This window comes from Sceloporus undulatus, chromosome 2 (genome assembly GCF_019175285.1).
Source record: "Sceloporus undulatus isolate JIND9_A2432 ecotype Alabama chromosome 2, SceUnd_v1.1, whole genome shotgun sequence".
NCBI classification, from domain to species: domain Eukaryota; kingdom Metazoa; phylum Chordata; class Lepidosauria; order Squamata; family Phrynosomatidae; genus Sceloporus; species Sceloporus undulatus.
The window spans coordinates 222,791,986-222,808,551 of NC_056523.1; the positions used below are offsets into that span (position 1 = coordinate 222,791,986).

The 16,566-nt window shown below is 41.7% G+C and overlaps 1 protein-coding gene across 1 annotated transcript in view; it reads left to right on the forward strand.

The window, feature by feature from the left end:
- EPHA1 (EPH receptor A1) overlaps positions 1-14,618 on the forward strand; it is a 23,930-nt gene extending 9,312 nt beyond the window's left edge. The window contains exons 2-11 of the mRNA XM_042451317.1: positions 1,866-1,962; positions 2,104-2,159; positions 3,529-3,651; positions 3,744-3,929; positions 4,184-4,245; positions 7,050-7,259; positions 7,679-7,828; positions 9,558-9,751; positions 10,357-10,512; positions 13,669-14,618. Coding sequence (XP_042307251.1) covers positions 1,866-1,962; positions 2,104-2,159; positions 3,529-3,651; positions 3,744-3,929; positions 4,184-4,245; positions 7,050-7,259; positions 7,679-7,828; positions 9,558-9,751; positions 10,357-10,512; positions 13,669-13,747 — 1,313 coding nt within the window. The 3' untranslated portion in view covers positions 13,748-14,618. The remainder of the gene's footprint in view (positions 1-1,865; positions 1,963-2,103; positions 2,160-3,528; positions 3,652-3,743; positions 3,930-4,183; positions 4,246-7,049; positions 7,260-7,678; positions 7,829-9,557; positions 9,752-10,356; positions 10,513-13,668) is intronic.
- Positions 14,619-16,566: the final 1,948 nt, after the last annotated feature.

A 16,566-nucleotide genomic window follows, 5' to 3' on the forward strand; every position in this document is an offset into this window, starting at 1 on the left:
TGTGGCCTACAGTTTCTCTATTCCTGCGCTAAAGAATGAAGTGGGAAGGGCAAGATACACTTATCATAGTTTAAATGGCTGGTGATACATATGCCTCAAGTATGTTCCACAAGTACATGAGACTTGGTAGTGCATCTTATTTTCAGATCTGTCTAATTTTCACATATGTCCCCCTATTATATCTCTACTATACACTCTACTTAAAACCCTACAATATTTAAGCATACTTTATTATTACTGAAATGTTATTTGCAAGAGACTTGTGTTTTAAAAAACTGTGTAAACAAAACATGGTTTGGCCATGTTACAGAGGATTTTGTGGAAGGATAACCTAAAATAGTATGAAACAAACAATCAGACAAATAGTCTTCATAGTTAAAAAAAATAGGAATGATTTCAGATCTTGGTTGCAGGAAAAAAACTTCCTTGGAGATGCAAACCAGTGGCTACCTCCTGCAAAGTTGGGGCTGTTCACAGTCTTTTCACATGTTATATATTTTTTTTCTTGTTGAATATATAGTGTAACTGTCTGTACCAAACACAATTGTAGTATGATGCTTCTCTGACACCCATCTTGTCTCCACTGAAGCAAGATAAATAAGCAAACACATTTGGAAAACAGGAACAGAGAAAACTGCCAATTGTGGTTTCAAAGAAAAAAAGAAAAAAGACTCAAAATGGAGTCCAAGAGTAGAAACAGTGTACAGACTTGGAAAAAATACCCATGCAGTACTCCGTATTAATGAGAGTATAATTGGGATCTGGCCAAACCACCCACTTATAAGTGGCTCTCAGGAAGGCATTTTGAACACTAAATATAGCATTTTGGATATGCATTTAGTATTTATATGTTGAATATACTCTTTGTAACTGTCCCTCTCCACCAGTCCTTCTAATGACCTTATAGATCAAGAACTTCAGTACAAATAGGAGGGAAACAACATAGCCAGGGCAAACTACAGTTGACCCTCTGTACGCACGGATTGTAGCGTCTGCAGCTTGAAAATATTCAAAAAATATATAAATTCCAAAAAGCAAACCTTGATTTTGCCATTTTATATTAGGGACACTATTTTACTATGCCATTGTATTTAATGGGACTTGAGCATCCACAGATTTTGATATCCATCAGGGATTCTGGAACCAAACCCCAGCAGATACCAAGAGCCCACTGTACTTGGCTGTCAGGTGTATATGATTAGTGTGTGTTGGGTTTTTAATACTATCAGAACTCAAGACTACAGACTGTAGGGATTTAGAAATTGTATTGAGAAATGTAGATTTTCTGAGCTCAGTTTTGCTCACATGCATACTTTTGGGGGCTCTATTATGTTTGTGCTGTTGAGGTTCACTTAGCACAGCGTTTTCCAAGCTTTGGTCCTTCAGAGGTTTTGGAGTTCAGCTCCCAGAATTCCTGACTGTTTTAAACTGACGGGGCTTCTGGGAATTGATGTTCAGAAAACCTGGACTACTAAAGTTGGGAAACACTGTTAGCACCTAGACAGTGGTTCCCAAACTGTGATCCTCTGGGTGTTTTGAACTTTACCTCAGCCAATTTGGCCAACTGTCAGGGGGAGCTCAAGTCCAAAACAGTGTTTGGGAATCACTGATTTAGGAGAAACGTAGTGTGACTCACATAAACCCAATTAACAAAAGTCCTTACTCTAAGTAATGGAATTTGTGAGTTGTGCATTGTTGTATGCTGGGTTATATGCACAGAGGACTCTTCCACATTTCATTCTAGTGCCAGGGGTTAATAAGGTATCACATTGCTCCATCATATGGTGAATAAATGGGCTTTCACATATGTATATAAATAGGGCTATTCTAGAACTGGATCTGTAACCCGTCCTTTCTCTTTTCAGACACTGGAATGCCTTCTGGAGGGGTGATTGTCTGCATTATCTTTGGTGTCTTACTGTTCATTGGTCTGGTTGCAGGACTCATCATTTACCGGCGAAGGTAGAGATGGCATTTTCCAAGTGTAAAAACAGTATAGAGGTGGGGTTTGGGGCAGAGTCCTCCTGACACTGGTATTTTGCTTTGTTCCAGTCTGTGCAGGGTCACAGCTTTCATCTTGATGTTTATTCTTGTTCCTTTCAGGCAAGCACATCATCATCGAGCACGGCCATGCCAAAAACACTCTGGCTACAACCGAGGTGAGACCTTTAGGTCAGGAAATGGCAAACATGTAGGTAACTGGCTTAGGCAATCTGTCATCAAAACAACATGCAGCCTGGAAATGGAGCTTGAAGGCCTGTGTGCATAGCAAGAAACTCCCCATGGTTCAGAGAGAAGGGAGGGTTATATCCATGTTTCCAGCCAATGTCTTTTCTACTTGGACTCCAAAGAGAATATTTTCTTTCTTTGCAAAGAGAAATGTATATTTGAGAAGTGACAGATAGAAAGGAGGGGAATTAATGTAGTAAAATGGGCAGTGAAGTGCCACTCAACCCTGCTGGTAGCAGTGGCTTCTATTCTAAAACTGCTGCTATTATGATCTTTGAGTCTTTCATCTGCAGCAAAACTTTCAGGAATCAGGTGTTGAGTCTGTTTCATGCTAGGCAGATGAGATCAACACCACGTATAAAACACTAGGTTCGAATAAGAAGGGCAGTCCACAGAACTTGAGTGATATTTTTAAAGAATATTTTTCTCCAGAACCATAGCCAGAGAGACAGAGGTAGTAGTTTATCAAAGGCAGCACTGGTTAAGGTAAAAGGGGTCATCCTAATTCAATGTGAAAATGCAAACACCTAAACGTAATTAATCCAGTGCACTTAAATAAAAGTAAGGTAGTAATGAAATTGCATTAATAAAATAAAACGAGTGTAATTTTGAAACATTGAATACCATATGTCTGCTGTGCCATCCCATTGCATTTCTGGCCACAACATTAGAAAGCAGAAGCAACTAAACGTGACTGTCTACATATATTTTTACATAGAAGTTCTAAAGCCTTTAAGAAATGGTAATGAAAGATGCACATTTAGGAAAGATGCCCAGGCCTTGAGCAGTCCTTCTTTGGTGGCTATAAACCTTTACTGCAGACTTTCTCAGTCCATTCCCTCACCTCTGTTTCCCTCGTATGTGCTACTTCAGGCTGGTGTCTCTAAAGCATGGGTACTGGAAGGAACTTGCAGGGTGACCCAACGTCATCCTTTTCCAGGACACATCCTACATTTCAACCTTCGGTCCAGGAGGAATTTGAATAAGTCCTCCATTTTGAGCACAACTAAGAAATACGAATTTACTTTTATATGAGTGCCTTTAGCTTTTATTTTGTAATGTCCTACACTTTCCTTGAATATCTTGCAGTTTGCAGTGCTTTGTCCTCCTCTGAGGTTAGGACATCTGGTCACCCTGAGCACTTGCCATTTATTGCAGTGAATTACTTCCTGTCCAGTATGCTTACAGCTAGGGTTTGAAGTCAATTCTTCTCTTTTTTGTGTCAATGGAGTCAACACACTTCCTGCCCCATAAAATCGTTGTGCTCAAAATAATTTATATCAATGTCTCTCGTTACAGATGAGATCTGGTTGAAACCATATGTAGACCTCCAACCCTACGAGGATCCCAGCAGGGGAGTCCTGGAGTTCACAAAAGAGCTGGACCCATCCCTTGTCAACATTGAGAATGTTATTGGTGAAGGTGAGTGTCACTAGGTCTTGCCATCTTTGTCTTGGGGAATTCCCTGTCTCCATTTTTCTGCATCCCTTGTCTTTTCTTTTTAACATCCACAGGAGAGTTCGGTGAGGTCTATCGTGGGACTCTGTGCTTCCCAGGGAAGGAGCGTATCGTTGTAGCCATCAAGACCTTGAAGTCAAGTTACTCAGATTCCACATGGTGGAACTTTCTCCGTGAGGCAACAATCATGGGCCAGTTTAATCACCAAAATATTGTCCGCTTGGAGGGAGTTGTCACAAAACGTAAGAGCGTAACTGAAGTGACCAAGGTCATGAGAGGTGACTTTAGAAAGCTACTGCTAGAAGGTATAGTGCTAGGCTAGAGTGCTACACAGTCTGATTCTATGAACAGAAGCTTTATTCAAACAAGTGAAAATGAACATCCTATTCAGACTGGGATAAAGTCAAAGAGCCTATAACAAAGAGAAAGAAAGGAAGATGGGGGCAACATGAAGGAGCCTGAAGTAATTTGTTTTTCCTCAACCTTCGTCCTCTAGGAAGCCCAATGATGATCATCACAGAATACATGGATAATGGGGCCCTTGATACATTCTTACGGGTAAGGTCCTGGAATTTGACTTGTTGCAGAGATTTGTCAGTCACCTAGGCCTAGTATTCTCTGTGCTGGAAAACCTGTGCCTGGACTGTCCCAGTCCATACTGCTAATAGTGGCGGAGTAGTCTTCCACCCACCCAACCCTTTTACATTTACATTTACAGACAGGCAAATACCATCTGGAGTTCCCCTGCTCCATTGTAAAATTCTTCTCTGTAAACACTGCATTGATGCCTGTTGTGGAGATCTGTCGAAAGATGAGGGCAATCTCACCATAGATCTGCACCACCAATGGGATTGGAGAATGCCCTTGTTGTATCCCAATAATAGATTTTCATTGTAATGGAGATCTGTGAGATCATAAGTAATTTCCACCTTTTCCACCATACTGTCAAGACTGGGGAAGTACAATAGCTCTTTTATAGCCACAGCTATACTCCACATTGTGGAGTGGTATGTTCAATGAATATAATCCATCCCCATCTTCAAATATCTTTTTTAAAAAACTGTATTGAGGATAGTCATTTTTCTTGCTTCATACTATTCCTTCCACACATAACCTTTTCATACCTCAATCCTTGTTTCAAAACAATATATATTGTTTGTCCACTAGTAATGGATACTTTTTCAATTTGAACAGCCTGAGGATGTGGGCAGGATCCTTGGAGAGGTGAGAGCCACCACATGTATGTTAGACCCTTGTCCTTCATGGTTTATCAAATAGGCAAGAGGGGAACTGGCTGAGTGGGTGAAGGGGATCATCTATGCCTCCCTACAACAAGGCAGCCTTCCAACTTGCCTAAAGGAAGTAGTTGTGAAGCCTTTATTGAAAAAGCCAACTCTGAATCCCTCTATAATGGAGGGATTATCCGTTTATTATCAGTCAGTATCCAACCTACCATTTTTGAACAAGGTATTGGAGCATGTGGTGGCCCTCAGGAGGTTTCTGGATGAAATTGATTATCTAGATCCATTTTGATCTGGTTTCAGGCCTGGCTATGGGACAGAGATAGCTTTGGTTGTCTTGGTAGATGAACCACACAGGGAACTGGACAGGGGGAGTTGGTCCTGCTGGACCTCTCAGCAGTTTTTGATACTATCACCTCCAGTATCCTTCTAGACTGCCTTGCTGGGATGGGACTTTGAGGTACTGTTTTTCAGTGGTTCTGTTCCTTTCTAAATGGGCAAACCCTGAAGGTGTTGCTGGGGGACAACCATTGATCTGTCCATTGATATATGGGATCCCTCAAGATTCTGTTTTGTCCCCCATGCTGATCAGGGAATAGGGATTCACCCTGTGTTAGATGGGATTACTTTACTCTCCTGAAGAAGAGAAGTGACCAGTGGGGTCCCACAAGGCTCTGTCCTCAGGCCAGTTCTATTCAATATCTTTATCAATGGTTTGGATGACAAAATTGGGGGAATACTTATCAAATTTGCAGATGACACAAAATTAGGAGGAGTAGCTAATACTCCAGAGGACAGGATCAAGATTCAAAATGACCTGAACAGACTAGAAAACTGGGCCAAAGCTAACAAAATGAAATTTAACACGGAGAAATGTAAGGTACTACACTTAGGGCAGAAAAATGAAAAGCACAGATATAGGATGGGGGACAACTGGCTGAATGAAACTACGTGTGAAAGGGATCTAGGAGTCCAAGTAGACCACAAGTTGAACATGAGTCAACAGTGTGATGTGGCAGCTAACAAGGCCAATGCATCAATAGAGGTATAGTGTCTAGATCCAGGGAAGTAATAGTGCCACTCTATTCTGCTCTGGTCAGGCCCCACCTGGAATACTGTGACCAGTTCTGGGCACCACAATTCAAAAAGGACATTGAGAAACTGGAGCGTGTCCAAAGGAGAGTGACTAAAATGGTGAAAGGTCTGGAAACCATGCCCTATGAGGAACGACTTAGGGAGCTGGATATGTTTAGCCTGGAGAAGAGAAGGTTAAGAGGTGATATGATAGCCCTGTTTAAATATTTGAAGAGATGTCATATGAGGAGGGAGCAAGCTTGTTTTCTGCTGCTCCAGAGACTAGGACCCGGAGCAATGGATTCAAGCTGCAGGAAAAGAGATTCCACCTCAACATTAGGAGGAACTTCCTGACAGTAAGGGCTGTTTGACAGTGGAACAAACTCCCTCGAAGTGTAGTGAAGTCTCCTTCCTTAGAGGTCTTCAAACAGAGGTTGGATGGCCATCTGTCGGGGATGCTTTGATTGTGATTACCTGCATGGCAGAGGGTTGGACTGGATGGCCCTTGTTGTCTCTTCCAACTCTATGATTCTATGAAATGGGCTCACAATTCAGAGATATTCCTAAACTCATTTTAGAAACTGGAAGCCTGGGAACCTGGAACCCAGGTTTCTGCAGTGACCAGAAGTGCTTTTGCACATTTAAAGCTTGTGTAGCAACGGCACCTGTTCCTTGAAGATCTAGCCATGGTGGTACATGCCTTAGTTATGTCCTGTTTGGACTACTGTAACACGCTGTACTTGTGGCTGCCTTTGAAGAGTGTTCAGAAACTCCAGTTGATCCAAATAGCTGCAGCCAGACTATTAACCAGGGCAGGTTACAGAGACCATGCAGTGCTCCTGTTGAAACCACTCTGCTGGCTGCCAGTTTGTTTCTAGCCATTTGTTGTTGTGTACTTTCAAGTCATTTCTGATTTATGGCAACTCGAAGGTAAACATATTATGGGGTTTTCTGCTGGACAATAATTCAAAGCTTCTTTCTGAGCTATGAGGCAAACAACCAGGCACAGTCAGAAGACTTATCTTTTGCCTCTTCCATGCCTTTCAGGAGAACATGGACAAGTTCAGTGCTGTGCAGCTGGTGACAATGCTGCAGGGTATTGCCTCAGGGATGACCTACTTGTCAGACCGCAACTATGTACACCGGGACTTGGCTGCTCGCAACATCCTGGTATCTCATTGCCTTCTGTGCAAAGTGTCAGATTTTGGCCTTTCTAGGATATTGGAAAATGACGTCGAAGGGACTTATGAAACAAAGGTAAATGTAGAAACAAGCCAATAGGAAAGGAACATCGTTGACTAGAACATATGCAGGATTATACCAAAAACAAACAAAAAAAACCCTGCAAACCATAGAAGTTTTATAAAGAGACAGGATGCATGCAAGAGAACCCTACTAGGATGCTAGTTTATTGACCCACTTAGAACTAGATTTTTTTCTCTCTTGTAAATTATCCTTCATATAAAGAAGCATCCCACATGGTTCTCTTTACATATAATGTTTATATCTATGTGATAAATCTTATTATGAGCAAAGACTGATATCAGTCTTGAAACTGTGAAGATACCTTATAACGTGGTCAAATAATTGCATTTCAGTTTAGAGGGAAACAGCTCTCACAGCTTGTAGAGGCAAAATAGCCATTTCCATTTCGTTTGCAAGCTTTCTTTTCACAGGGTGGCAAGATCCCCATCCGCTGGACAGCTCCTGAAGCCATTGCCCATCGGATCTTCACCTCTGCCAGTGATGTCTGGAGTTTTGGCATTGTTATGTGGGAGGTGTTGTCTTATGGTGACAAGCCATATGGGGATATGACCAATCAGGAGGTGAGAGACTAAAAAGAAGTACTGCCTACCAAGCCAGCCATTCCATGACCACCATCAACCCCCAAAAGTGGAGCTGTTACTTCAGAACTTCCCATAACAGTGATCATGTGCTTCTAGTTTCTTCAGGCCCAAGCTCCTTCCTGTACTAACCTCTTGGTGTCATCAAGGAACCATAGATGGGCAGCCCAACTAAAAAGAGCACCATCAGTTGATTATGCACTCTAGCCAATTATTCAGTAATTACACCAGCATAAATTTCCATAAGTCGGAGAAACATTAGGTTTGATCCTGAGTTTAATTCCACTGGTGGGATGTTTTAAATATTTCTTAGTGTCTTAAACTCTTTCTAATCATTTTCCCCCAAAATAATATTGTTCAATTCTTTTTTTAATTTTTGTAAACTAATGTTTTAGTTTAATCTTTTTGCAGTTGTTGTAAGCTGCCTTGAATCCCATCTTGGGAGAAAGTCGGGATATAAATAAATAAACATGCCCAAGCACAGTTCCATTCAGAACACTTCCACTGGCTGAAAGATGAAGCCGGATGGAGTTGATCTTTGCTCATCCCTCTTCAGTCCCTAGCAGCACCTCTCCCACGGTCATGAAAGGTCCTTCAACCCTCCAGAGCAGAGAAGACAATGGCACAAACCGTCGTCTTTGTCCTAACTGGAGTAGACTCTTTGAACTGATGGGATTTACCTATGTGCTCAATAGCTGATTAAGTGAGTTTACTCTAGCTGGGACCAACCACCAGGCCATTACTCCCGGACTGAGCCAGTGGAGGAACTGAATTCCATTTTTCGACAAAGGCATGCTATAAATCCATTCAATTAATACATACATACATACATACATACATACTCTGCTGGATCAAAAACATTTTGCAAAAGGAAGGAGCCCTTTCAACTACAGGCAAGTATTACTGGATCCAGAAGAAAGAAAGAAAGAAAGAAAGAAAGAAAGAAAGAAAGAAAATTTATAAGGGCTCTCTTAGGTGTAATTTTAAAAAAGCAGCAATCCACATTCTCTGGATAATAGCACTTTTAATCTAAAGGTTTTACAAGTATTTGAATTAAAAGAAAAAGTTAAAATATCAAGAGTTCTTACTTGATTTTAACTCATTGATCTAAGTGGCTAAATGTTACAGTCCTAATTTCAAAGGATTCCTATATCTGGATTTAACACATTTAAGAAAAAGGGAGCCTTTTAGGAATTCCAGCTTCTGACTGTTTTTACTAAGGCATTTTTGTAGGATAATTTAAGTTTCCTTAGCCTTTGCAAAGGAAACAAAAATATTTAAGTATCAAAAATGTCAAAGCCAAGCCTGTTAGGGTCTAGCTTTAAATCAGCAGAGTAGCAGAAATGTGCTCTTGTCTATGCTTCCCTAAGACTGAGACTCAAAAAACAACACAAGTAGCTAGTAGTTCAAACAAAAGTTTACTAATGGCTTTAATCCCAATAGAGGCTATATCCTAATCTAGCTAGTAAATAGTCCAGATAAACAAACTAGTTATCTCGCCATCTTTCCAAAGAAAATTGAGAGAGGAGGAAAATGGTAACATGCAGTGCAGGAGAAAATCTTTGAGTGTGTGTTAGCTTCCCTAAAAGGTAGTGAATGAGGGAGAGCAGAGTTTGCATGCAGGAAATCCCTATCTGTCTAAGGAGGGGGAAAGAGAATGCAAAAATCTTCCAACAATTTATACGCAATTTCCTTTCTTTCATCTGGGCAGGTAATGAAGAGCATAGAAGATGGGTACCGGCTTCCCCCACCTGTTGACTGCCCATCAGTCCTCTACGAGCTCATGAAAGTATGTTGGTCTTATGATCGGACACGGAGGCCCCGCTTCCGAGAAATCCATGCTCAGCTGGACCATTTCATCTCCAGCCCTCATTTACTTCGAACTGTGGCCGACTTCGATCCCAGGTAGATGGTGATAAGCAAGGTGATCATAGCTGTAGGGCTCCCATGCTGTGGTGGGGCATTATGTGGCTTTTCCCACCTACATTCCCCTGCCTGTAGAAATTATAGTTCGCCCTCCATATCCATGGATTCCTCATCCACGGACTCAACCATCCATGGGTTGAAAATATTCCAAAAAGATATAAATTCCAAACAGCAAACCTTGATTTAGCTATTTTATATAAGGTATGCCTTTTTCAATACACCATTGCATTTAACAGGATTTGAACAGCCATGGATTTTGGTATCCATGGAAGGTCCTGGAACCAAACCTCAGCAGATACCAAGGACCCATGTATGTTTAGTTTTAGTTCTGCTAGCAGAATTCTGTACATAGAATTTGTGTGCCAAACTGGACTCTGTTTGATGCAACACTGGTTTTGGGGTCACAAAGAAAAGCATTTCCTATGCCCTCTGATGCAAAAGATGAAAAGGCAGCTTCTTTAGGCCAGCCTAAAAGGTTACCCATGAAAAAGGCAGCCATTTCTTTCCATTTCCACTGATAAGGGATCCTGACCTTCCTTGGTACTGCCATTTGAAATATCTAAACAGCACTTATTAATCTTCAGGGTAACTCTCCGCCTGCCCAGCTGCAGTGGGTCTGATGGGATTCCTTATCGGTCCATCCCAGAGTGGTTGGAATCCATCCGCATGAAACGCTACATCCTCAACTTCCGCACTGCTGGCCTCAACACCATGGAGTCTGTGCTGGAACTTTCTGCTGAGTAAGTCTGATCCACCTTGATTTTTGGGTTCTGGTCAGAGAGCAGGGGAAATAGGACTGGCAATTAATGGTTTCTTCTTCTTGTTGTTGTTATTGTTGTTGTGTGCCTTCAAGTGGTTTCTGGCTTATGGTGAACCTAAGACAAACCTATCATGGGGTTTTCTTGAAAAATTTCTTCAGAGGGGGTTTGCCATTGCCATCCTCTGAGGCTGAGAGAGTGTGACTTCCCCAAGGTCACCTAGTGGGTTTACATGGCTGAGCTGGGATTCAAACCCTGGTCTCCACAGTCACAGCCCAGGGCTCAAACCACTACACCACACTCCTTATCATCTAAATGGCTAGACTAAATACATGCAGAAATTAGTAAAACAGAATGACAAACTCTTCTATCTTGTGCCTGAAACAGCAGCCTCACAGCCAGCTCTTCAGCAGCTCTTTGGAAAGCTTTTACTGACATTAATATATGATAGGAGGCATCCCAAGCTATAATTCAAAAAGAGGCAGTCTAGCATGCACATACATTCACGTGGACTCACACTTGTGCGCACACACAGAGCCATGTGTAATGCTGTTTTGTGAAGACTTTGGATGAGTTAGAGCCATTCCTATCCCAACCTCATTTTGTGAATCAGGTGGTAGAAAGGCTTCAAAAGACAGATTTTCTTTTCTTTCTTTCAAAGAGCAGAATCAGAAGAGTTTGATCACACATACAGCCCCCTTACTGTTTCCTCTGGTCAAACAGGTTTTCCAAATGTCTGTACAGCTCCAAAAACCTAGTCAGCAATGACAAGAGGACAGACTAAGAGAGTATGTACAGTTGTGATAATACTTACATAACGGTATTCTAAATACTAAACAAAACCAAAAAGAAGATATTGCAAAAGGGAAGTCCTCCCCCCCACCAAAAAAAAAAAAAAAAAAGATAGAGAGTGAGAGAGAGTGTGTGTCAATGTATTACACAATTCTGCTCTATTCTGCTTTGGTGAGGCCTCACCTGGAATACTGTGTCCAGTTCTGGGCACAATTGAGAAAGGATGTTGAGAAGCTGGAGTGTATCGAGAGGAGGGCCATCAAAATGGTGAAGGGTTTGGAAACCATACCTTATGAACAAAGACTTTAGGAAGCTGGGTATGTTCAGCCTGGAGAAGAGAGAGTTAAGAGGTGATATGATAAAGGATGGAGCAAGCTTGTTTTCTGCTGCTCCAGAGACTACAACACAGAACAATGGATGCAAGCTACAGGAAACAGATTCCATATCAACATTAGGAAGAACTTCCTGACAGTAAGGGCTGTTCGGCAGTCAGACACACTCCCTCAGAGTGTGGTGGAGTCTCCTTCTTTGGAGGTCTTTAAACAGAGGCTGATGGCCATCTTTTGGGGTGCTTTGATTGTGAATTCCTACTTGGCAGGGGGTTAGACTGGATGGCCCATGTGGTCTCTTCCAACTCTGTGATTCTATGACAATCCTATACTTCTCTGTAAAGGCACCATCAGCTCCTGGGGTCTGCTCAGTAAAAATTCAAAGTATGTTATTCATTATGGAGAAACCCAGTCTATGAGAAACCCTTGCTAACAGAAATATACCAACAATTATTTTTAGGTACTTGAAAAAGGCATCTTTGCAAAGCTTCTCAGTCTGACTTCACTATCAATTGAATGGTTACCATAAATGCATGTTTATTTTATGTTGGATTTTTGATTGTTACTTACCAATTTGAAATCTTCAGGTATAAATGGTTGATATATATTTGTAAAGAAATATTCAGTCAGAAATAATTATTACTGATTTTCATGGGACTTCCTCCCTCAAATATGTGAGCAGGATTGCAGTTTAATTCATTAAAATGAAAATATTATAGCTAAGTAGACCTCTTCTTTTTACTTCAGGAAATTTCCCCACTTTTTTTTTAACTTCAGGAACCTTTTTTCATTCCATAGGAATCTTAGCAGCAGGGGTCAGTGTCCTGTTTCATAGCCTTTTAAAAATATCTATGGCCAGATGAGTTATGGCAACCTCCCTTTCCCTCTAGAACAGGGGTAGGCAACCCTTTTGAGCCGGGGGCCGGGTTGCTATCCCTCAGACAACTGGAAGGCTGAGGCCAAAAAATAAATAATTAAATAATTTTCAAAAAATTAAATAAATAAATAAACTGGGACAAATGTAGGACAAAATTTTCAAATGGAGGACACTTTAAATAAAAATGGAGGACACGCGAAAAAATTTGCTGGTTTTTAAAAAATGTTAAGATAAATGCATGTTTCTGAGGCGTCTATAGACAATTGCCCCACCATGCCCCTTGCACAAGACGCCAAAGGCCCCGGCGGCAGGACCAGGCTGGGGCCGGTCCCAAGGCCTCGCCAGGCCGCATCCGGCCCGCGGGCCACAGGTTGCCTACCCCTGCTCTAGAAAGTCCCCCATTTGGAATACTGACTTCAAATGTATTATTGCAGCTTAGACAACCGAGAACACTTTCAAATTGTGAGTCATCTGACACAATGGTCTGATGCTTTATGGTTGCCACAGTCATATAGACAATTATATCATATGATTTTTCCTTAACAGAACGAGTCTTTTATTGGTTTTGTACTTCAGTACAAAATAAGACAAAATCAGCTCTATAAAGCTTTCCCCCCCTCCAGCGGATAAACAAGCTCTTTTCGGAACAGTTATATTTCTGGCTCTGAAAAACTGTTATGTGTGTCCATCTGCACTCAATTACCAGCTTTTCTTTGTGAGATAGCACCCTGAAGTGTTTATTTCTCAGTTCTATTCTTTGATCTTAGTTATATTTCTAGGAATGGACTAGAGCAATGCAGTTCTACCTGGAATTTTAGAGCAGGGGCAAAGGGACTGACATCCAAAACACACCACAGAAATAATCCAGTTTGAGACCACTTTAACTGCCTGTCTCAATGCTATGGAATTCTGGAAACTAGTTTTGTGAGATTTAGCCTTCTGTCAGTGTCACAATAAGCTACAATTCTCAGGATTTCCTAGCATTGAGCCAGAGCAGTTAAAGCGGTCTCAAACTGGTTTATTTCTGCGGTGTGTTTTGGAGCTGAGTTTTCTGGGATGTTACATCTTTAATGAAATCCAACATTGGGTAGCAGTCTTGTCCACACACCCAGCTAACCTCTTCTCCCTCTTTCTTCCAAGGGACTTGAAGCAAATGGGAGTGACTCTTCCTGGCCATCAGAAGCGTATTCTGTGCAGCATCCAAGGGTTCAAGGAGTGAGGAGCTCCATACCACTAAACTATCACTGGACGTGACCCTGCTGTGCATGATTTGGCACTGGGCCCAGCAACACAGGGAGAGGGATATGGAGGCTGATGGAACCAACCTTGCACCAGCATCACAGCCATCCTTCATGCTGAAAGCACCAGCCTAGACTTCCAAACATCAGTCGCTGGCACTGCAATCTGCAGAACTGATGGAGTCCCCGTGTCCCTGGTGTGCAGGCTGGGGTTTGAACTAGATAGGGCAGAAGCAACTTTCCAAGAGTTTCCAAGAACTTTCCAAGAGTTGCCCTGCATGTCAAGAGTGCAGCATATGCTTAGAAAGCAGAGAGTGCTTCACCATCACCCACCCATAGTCTCCTGCCTGCCTCCCAGCCAGTGCCAGTTCATTTCTGTTTCCTCAGTTGCTGGAGCTACTTGGACTCTCTCATTTCATAACTACTAAGACAGTAGTACAGGTTTATTATAATTTTAAGCAGCAGTTGAAGCCAGTCTGCCAGTAAAGCCATATCTAGCCATAAAGGAGGGCAAACAATGCAGAAACTGAGCTGGGAGAACTGAGGGGGCTTTCCATTATTGTTTGCACAGTTGAGGAGGAGATAAAGCCATACCTGCCTTTATCACTTAGCAGGTTAGCTCACCTCAAGCTTTTAGCCCTTTGTTTGTTTCTCTCTCCTGGGGTTTGGTTTGGTCCAAAGGCTGGGAACAGCTTGTTTACAGCAGAGCGTCACTTGCTCCTGAGAGTTTTGTCTCCTCAAGTTGAGGACCTGTCTATATATTTAAAAAATTGGGGGGGAGGGGGAGAACCAAGGTCTGGAATTACCATCTGTTGTATGTATCATTTTGTAAATAAATGCACCATACATATAGGACATGGAACTTTATCATTTATCAATCTTGGTTGTCTCTGTTTAGGACACCAGATTAGTTTTCTCTAATACTGGTGGGGCAGGGATACACCTGATACTATAACATTTTTAAAAAGAAAATATAGGTTTAATTGTAAAGTCAAGCTAGATTTTGCATGTTAGTCTGCACCACAAGTGACAGAGATTTGGATACTGACAAGGTAACAAGGCACCACCTGAGACTATACACTCAAGACAGAGCTGCTTTTCTGCCACATGGATTTTTACACCAGCACTTACTGTGGGGTAAGTGCTGGTAAAATGTCAGGGAAGCGTGTGTGTGAAAGCCTGACACGCTTCTGAAACATCAGGGAATCGTCCCCTCACCTCTAGCATCCTTGAATCATTAGCAGAGCAGCAATTTCCTATGAACAGAAATTTACATTCATGGGAAATTGCTGCTCCGTGAAGGAGTCAAGGATACTAGAGGAAGGGGGTGATTCCCTGCTGTTTGAAAACCATGTCAGGCTTTCATACATGTGTGTTTCCCTGATATTTTATCAATGTTTATCCCACTTACCCTGGTTGCAAAAAAAAAAAAAGAGAGAGACTCCACTTGCTGGACAACAGCCTGAATATGCTGGCAGGAGCTGGAGTCCTCTTTGGAACTTGAACAAAGTCAACCAAGATATGAGATGGAAGAATTTGTGTTATTAAAAAAAACCCAAAACCACTACTTTTAGGAGCCACACTCAGCTAATTTGATGTTGGATGAAGTGGTGGAATGGGTGAGGGTTGTTCAGTCTCTCCATGCTGCTTCTAGTCACAAGAGCAGGAAAACAGGTACAAATGTTGTATCTGGCTGTTATCACCTTACTTCTTTCCCTGGCAACACAGTTTTCCAAGACACCACCTTTTACATTCTTCAGAACAGTCACATCGATTTAGTAGGTAATGTTAAAAAAAAACACAAGGGAATAATTGATCTTCCACACTATGTCCTGTTCAGCCTCTGGACAACTGAACCAAAGATACAGCAATGGTTTTGCTTCTTTCCCACTTCCAATTCCACTCTGCAGGTGAATAGGAAAGCATTTAAAAACACAAGTGTACTCTACAACTTCTTCCTGTGCTAATTCATTCAGAGTAAGACCCACTATGTTTAGCAATTCTTACTCCTGAGAAGACATCCATAGTTGTTATTGTACAAGTGGAACATCCATGGTTATAGTCCAGTCTCTCTAAGAGGCACCATGTTATAGGCCAGATGGGATGGGGAGGCTCAACAATAAAGAATCCCTAGGGTGGTTGTTGTTGTTTTCCTGGAGCAGTAGATGGAAATTACTAGGTGTGTTTTCAGAGACATAGCTATGTTATTCTTGAAAATCAGTATGCAAAGGGATTTTGTAGACTTGGTCCATGCATCTGAGAAAGTATACCAAGTCTATGAAAGCTTATGCTACAACTTCTTTCTATCAGTCTCAAAGATGCTACAAGATCCCTTTGCATATAGATTTGTTTTGTTTAAGTGATCCCACTGATGCACACATGAAAACTGCACACCAGCTCATTCTCAGAATCCTTTCTCAAAGCCAGTCTACAAGCAATACTCTCCCAACCCAGCCCAAGTAAGTTTTCACAGATGATGAACTCTAGATTTTTTTTTTTCTGGTTGTGTTCAAGAGATGATATTGTAGAACAATGTTGAACTGCTCACTACAGGCATTGCATCAATCTTAGTCCTGCTGCTTTCTGTAGATCACTCCTCTTTGCTACCAATCTCCCCCAGTCCTCAAAAATGTCAAAGTTTATCTTCAGAAGGAATATTCATTTCCTCCAAGATGCATTTCTTGGAAAAGGCTGTATAGGTTTTTTGTCATCTTCAGTTTTTGGACCCCCCCCCCGGGGGGGGGGGGTTTACCATAAGTTGAAATTACTTGAAGGCACACAACAGGGTTTAGAAAATGTT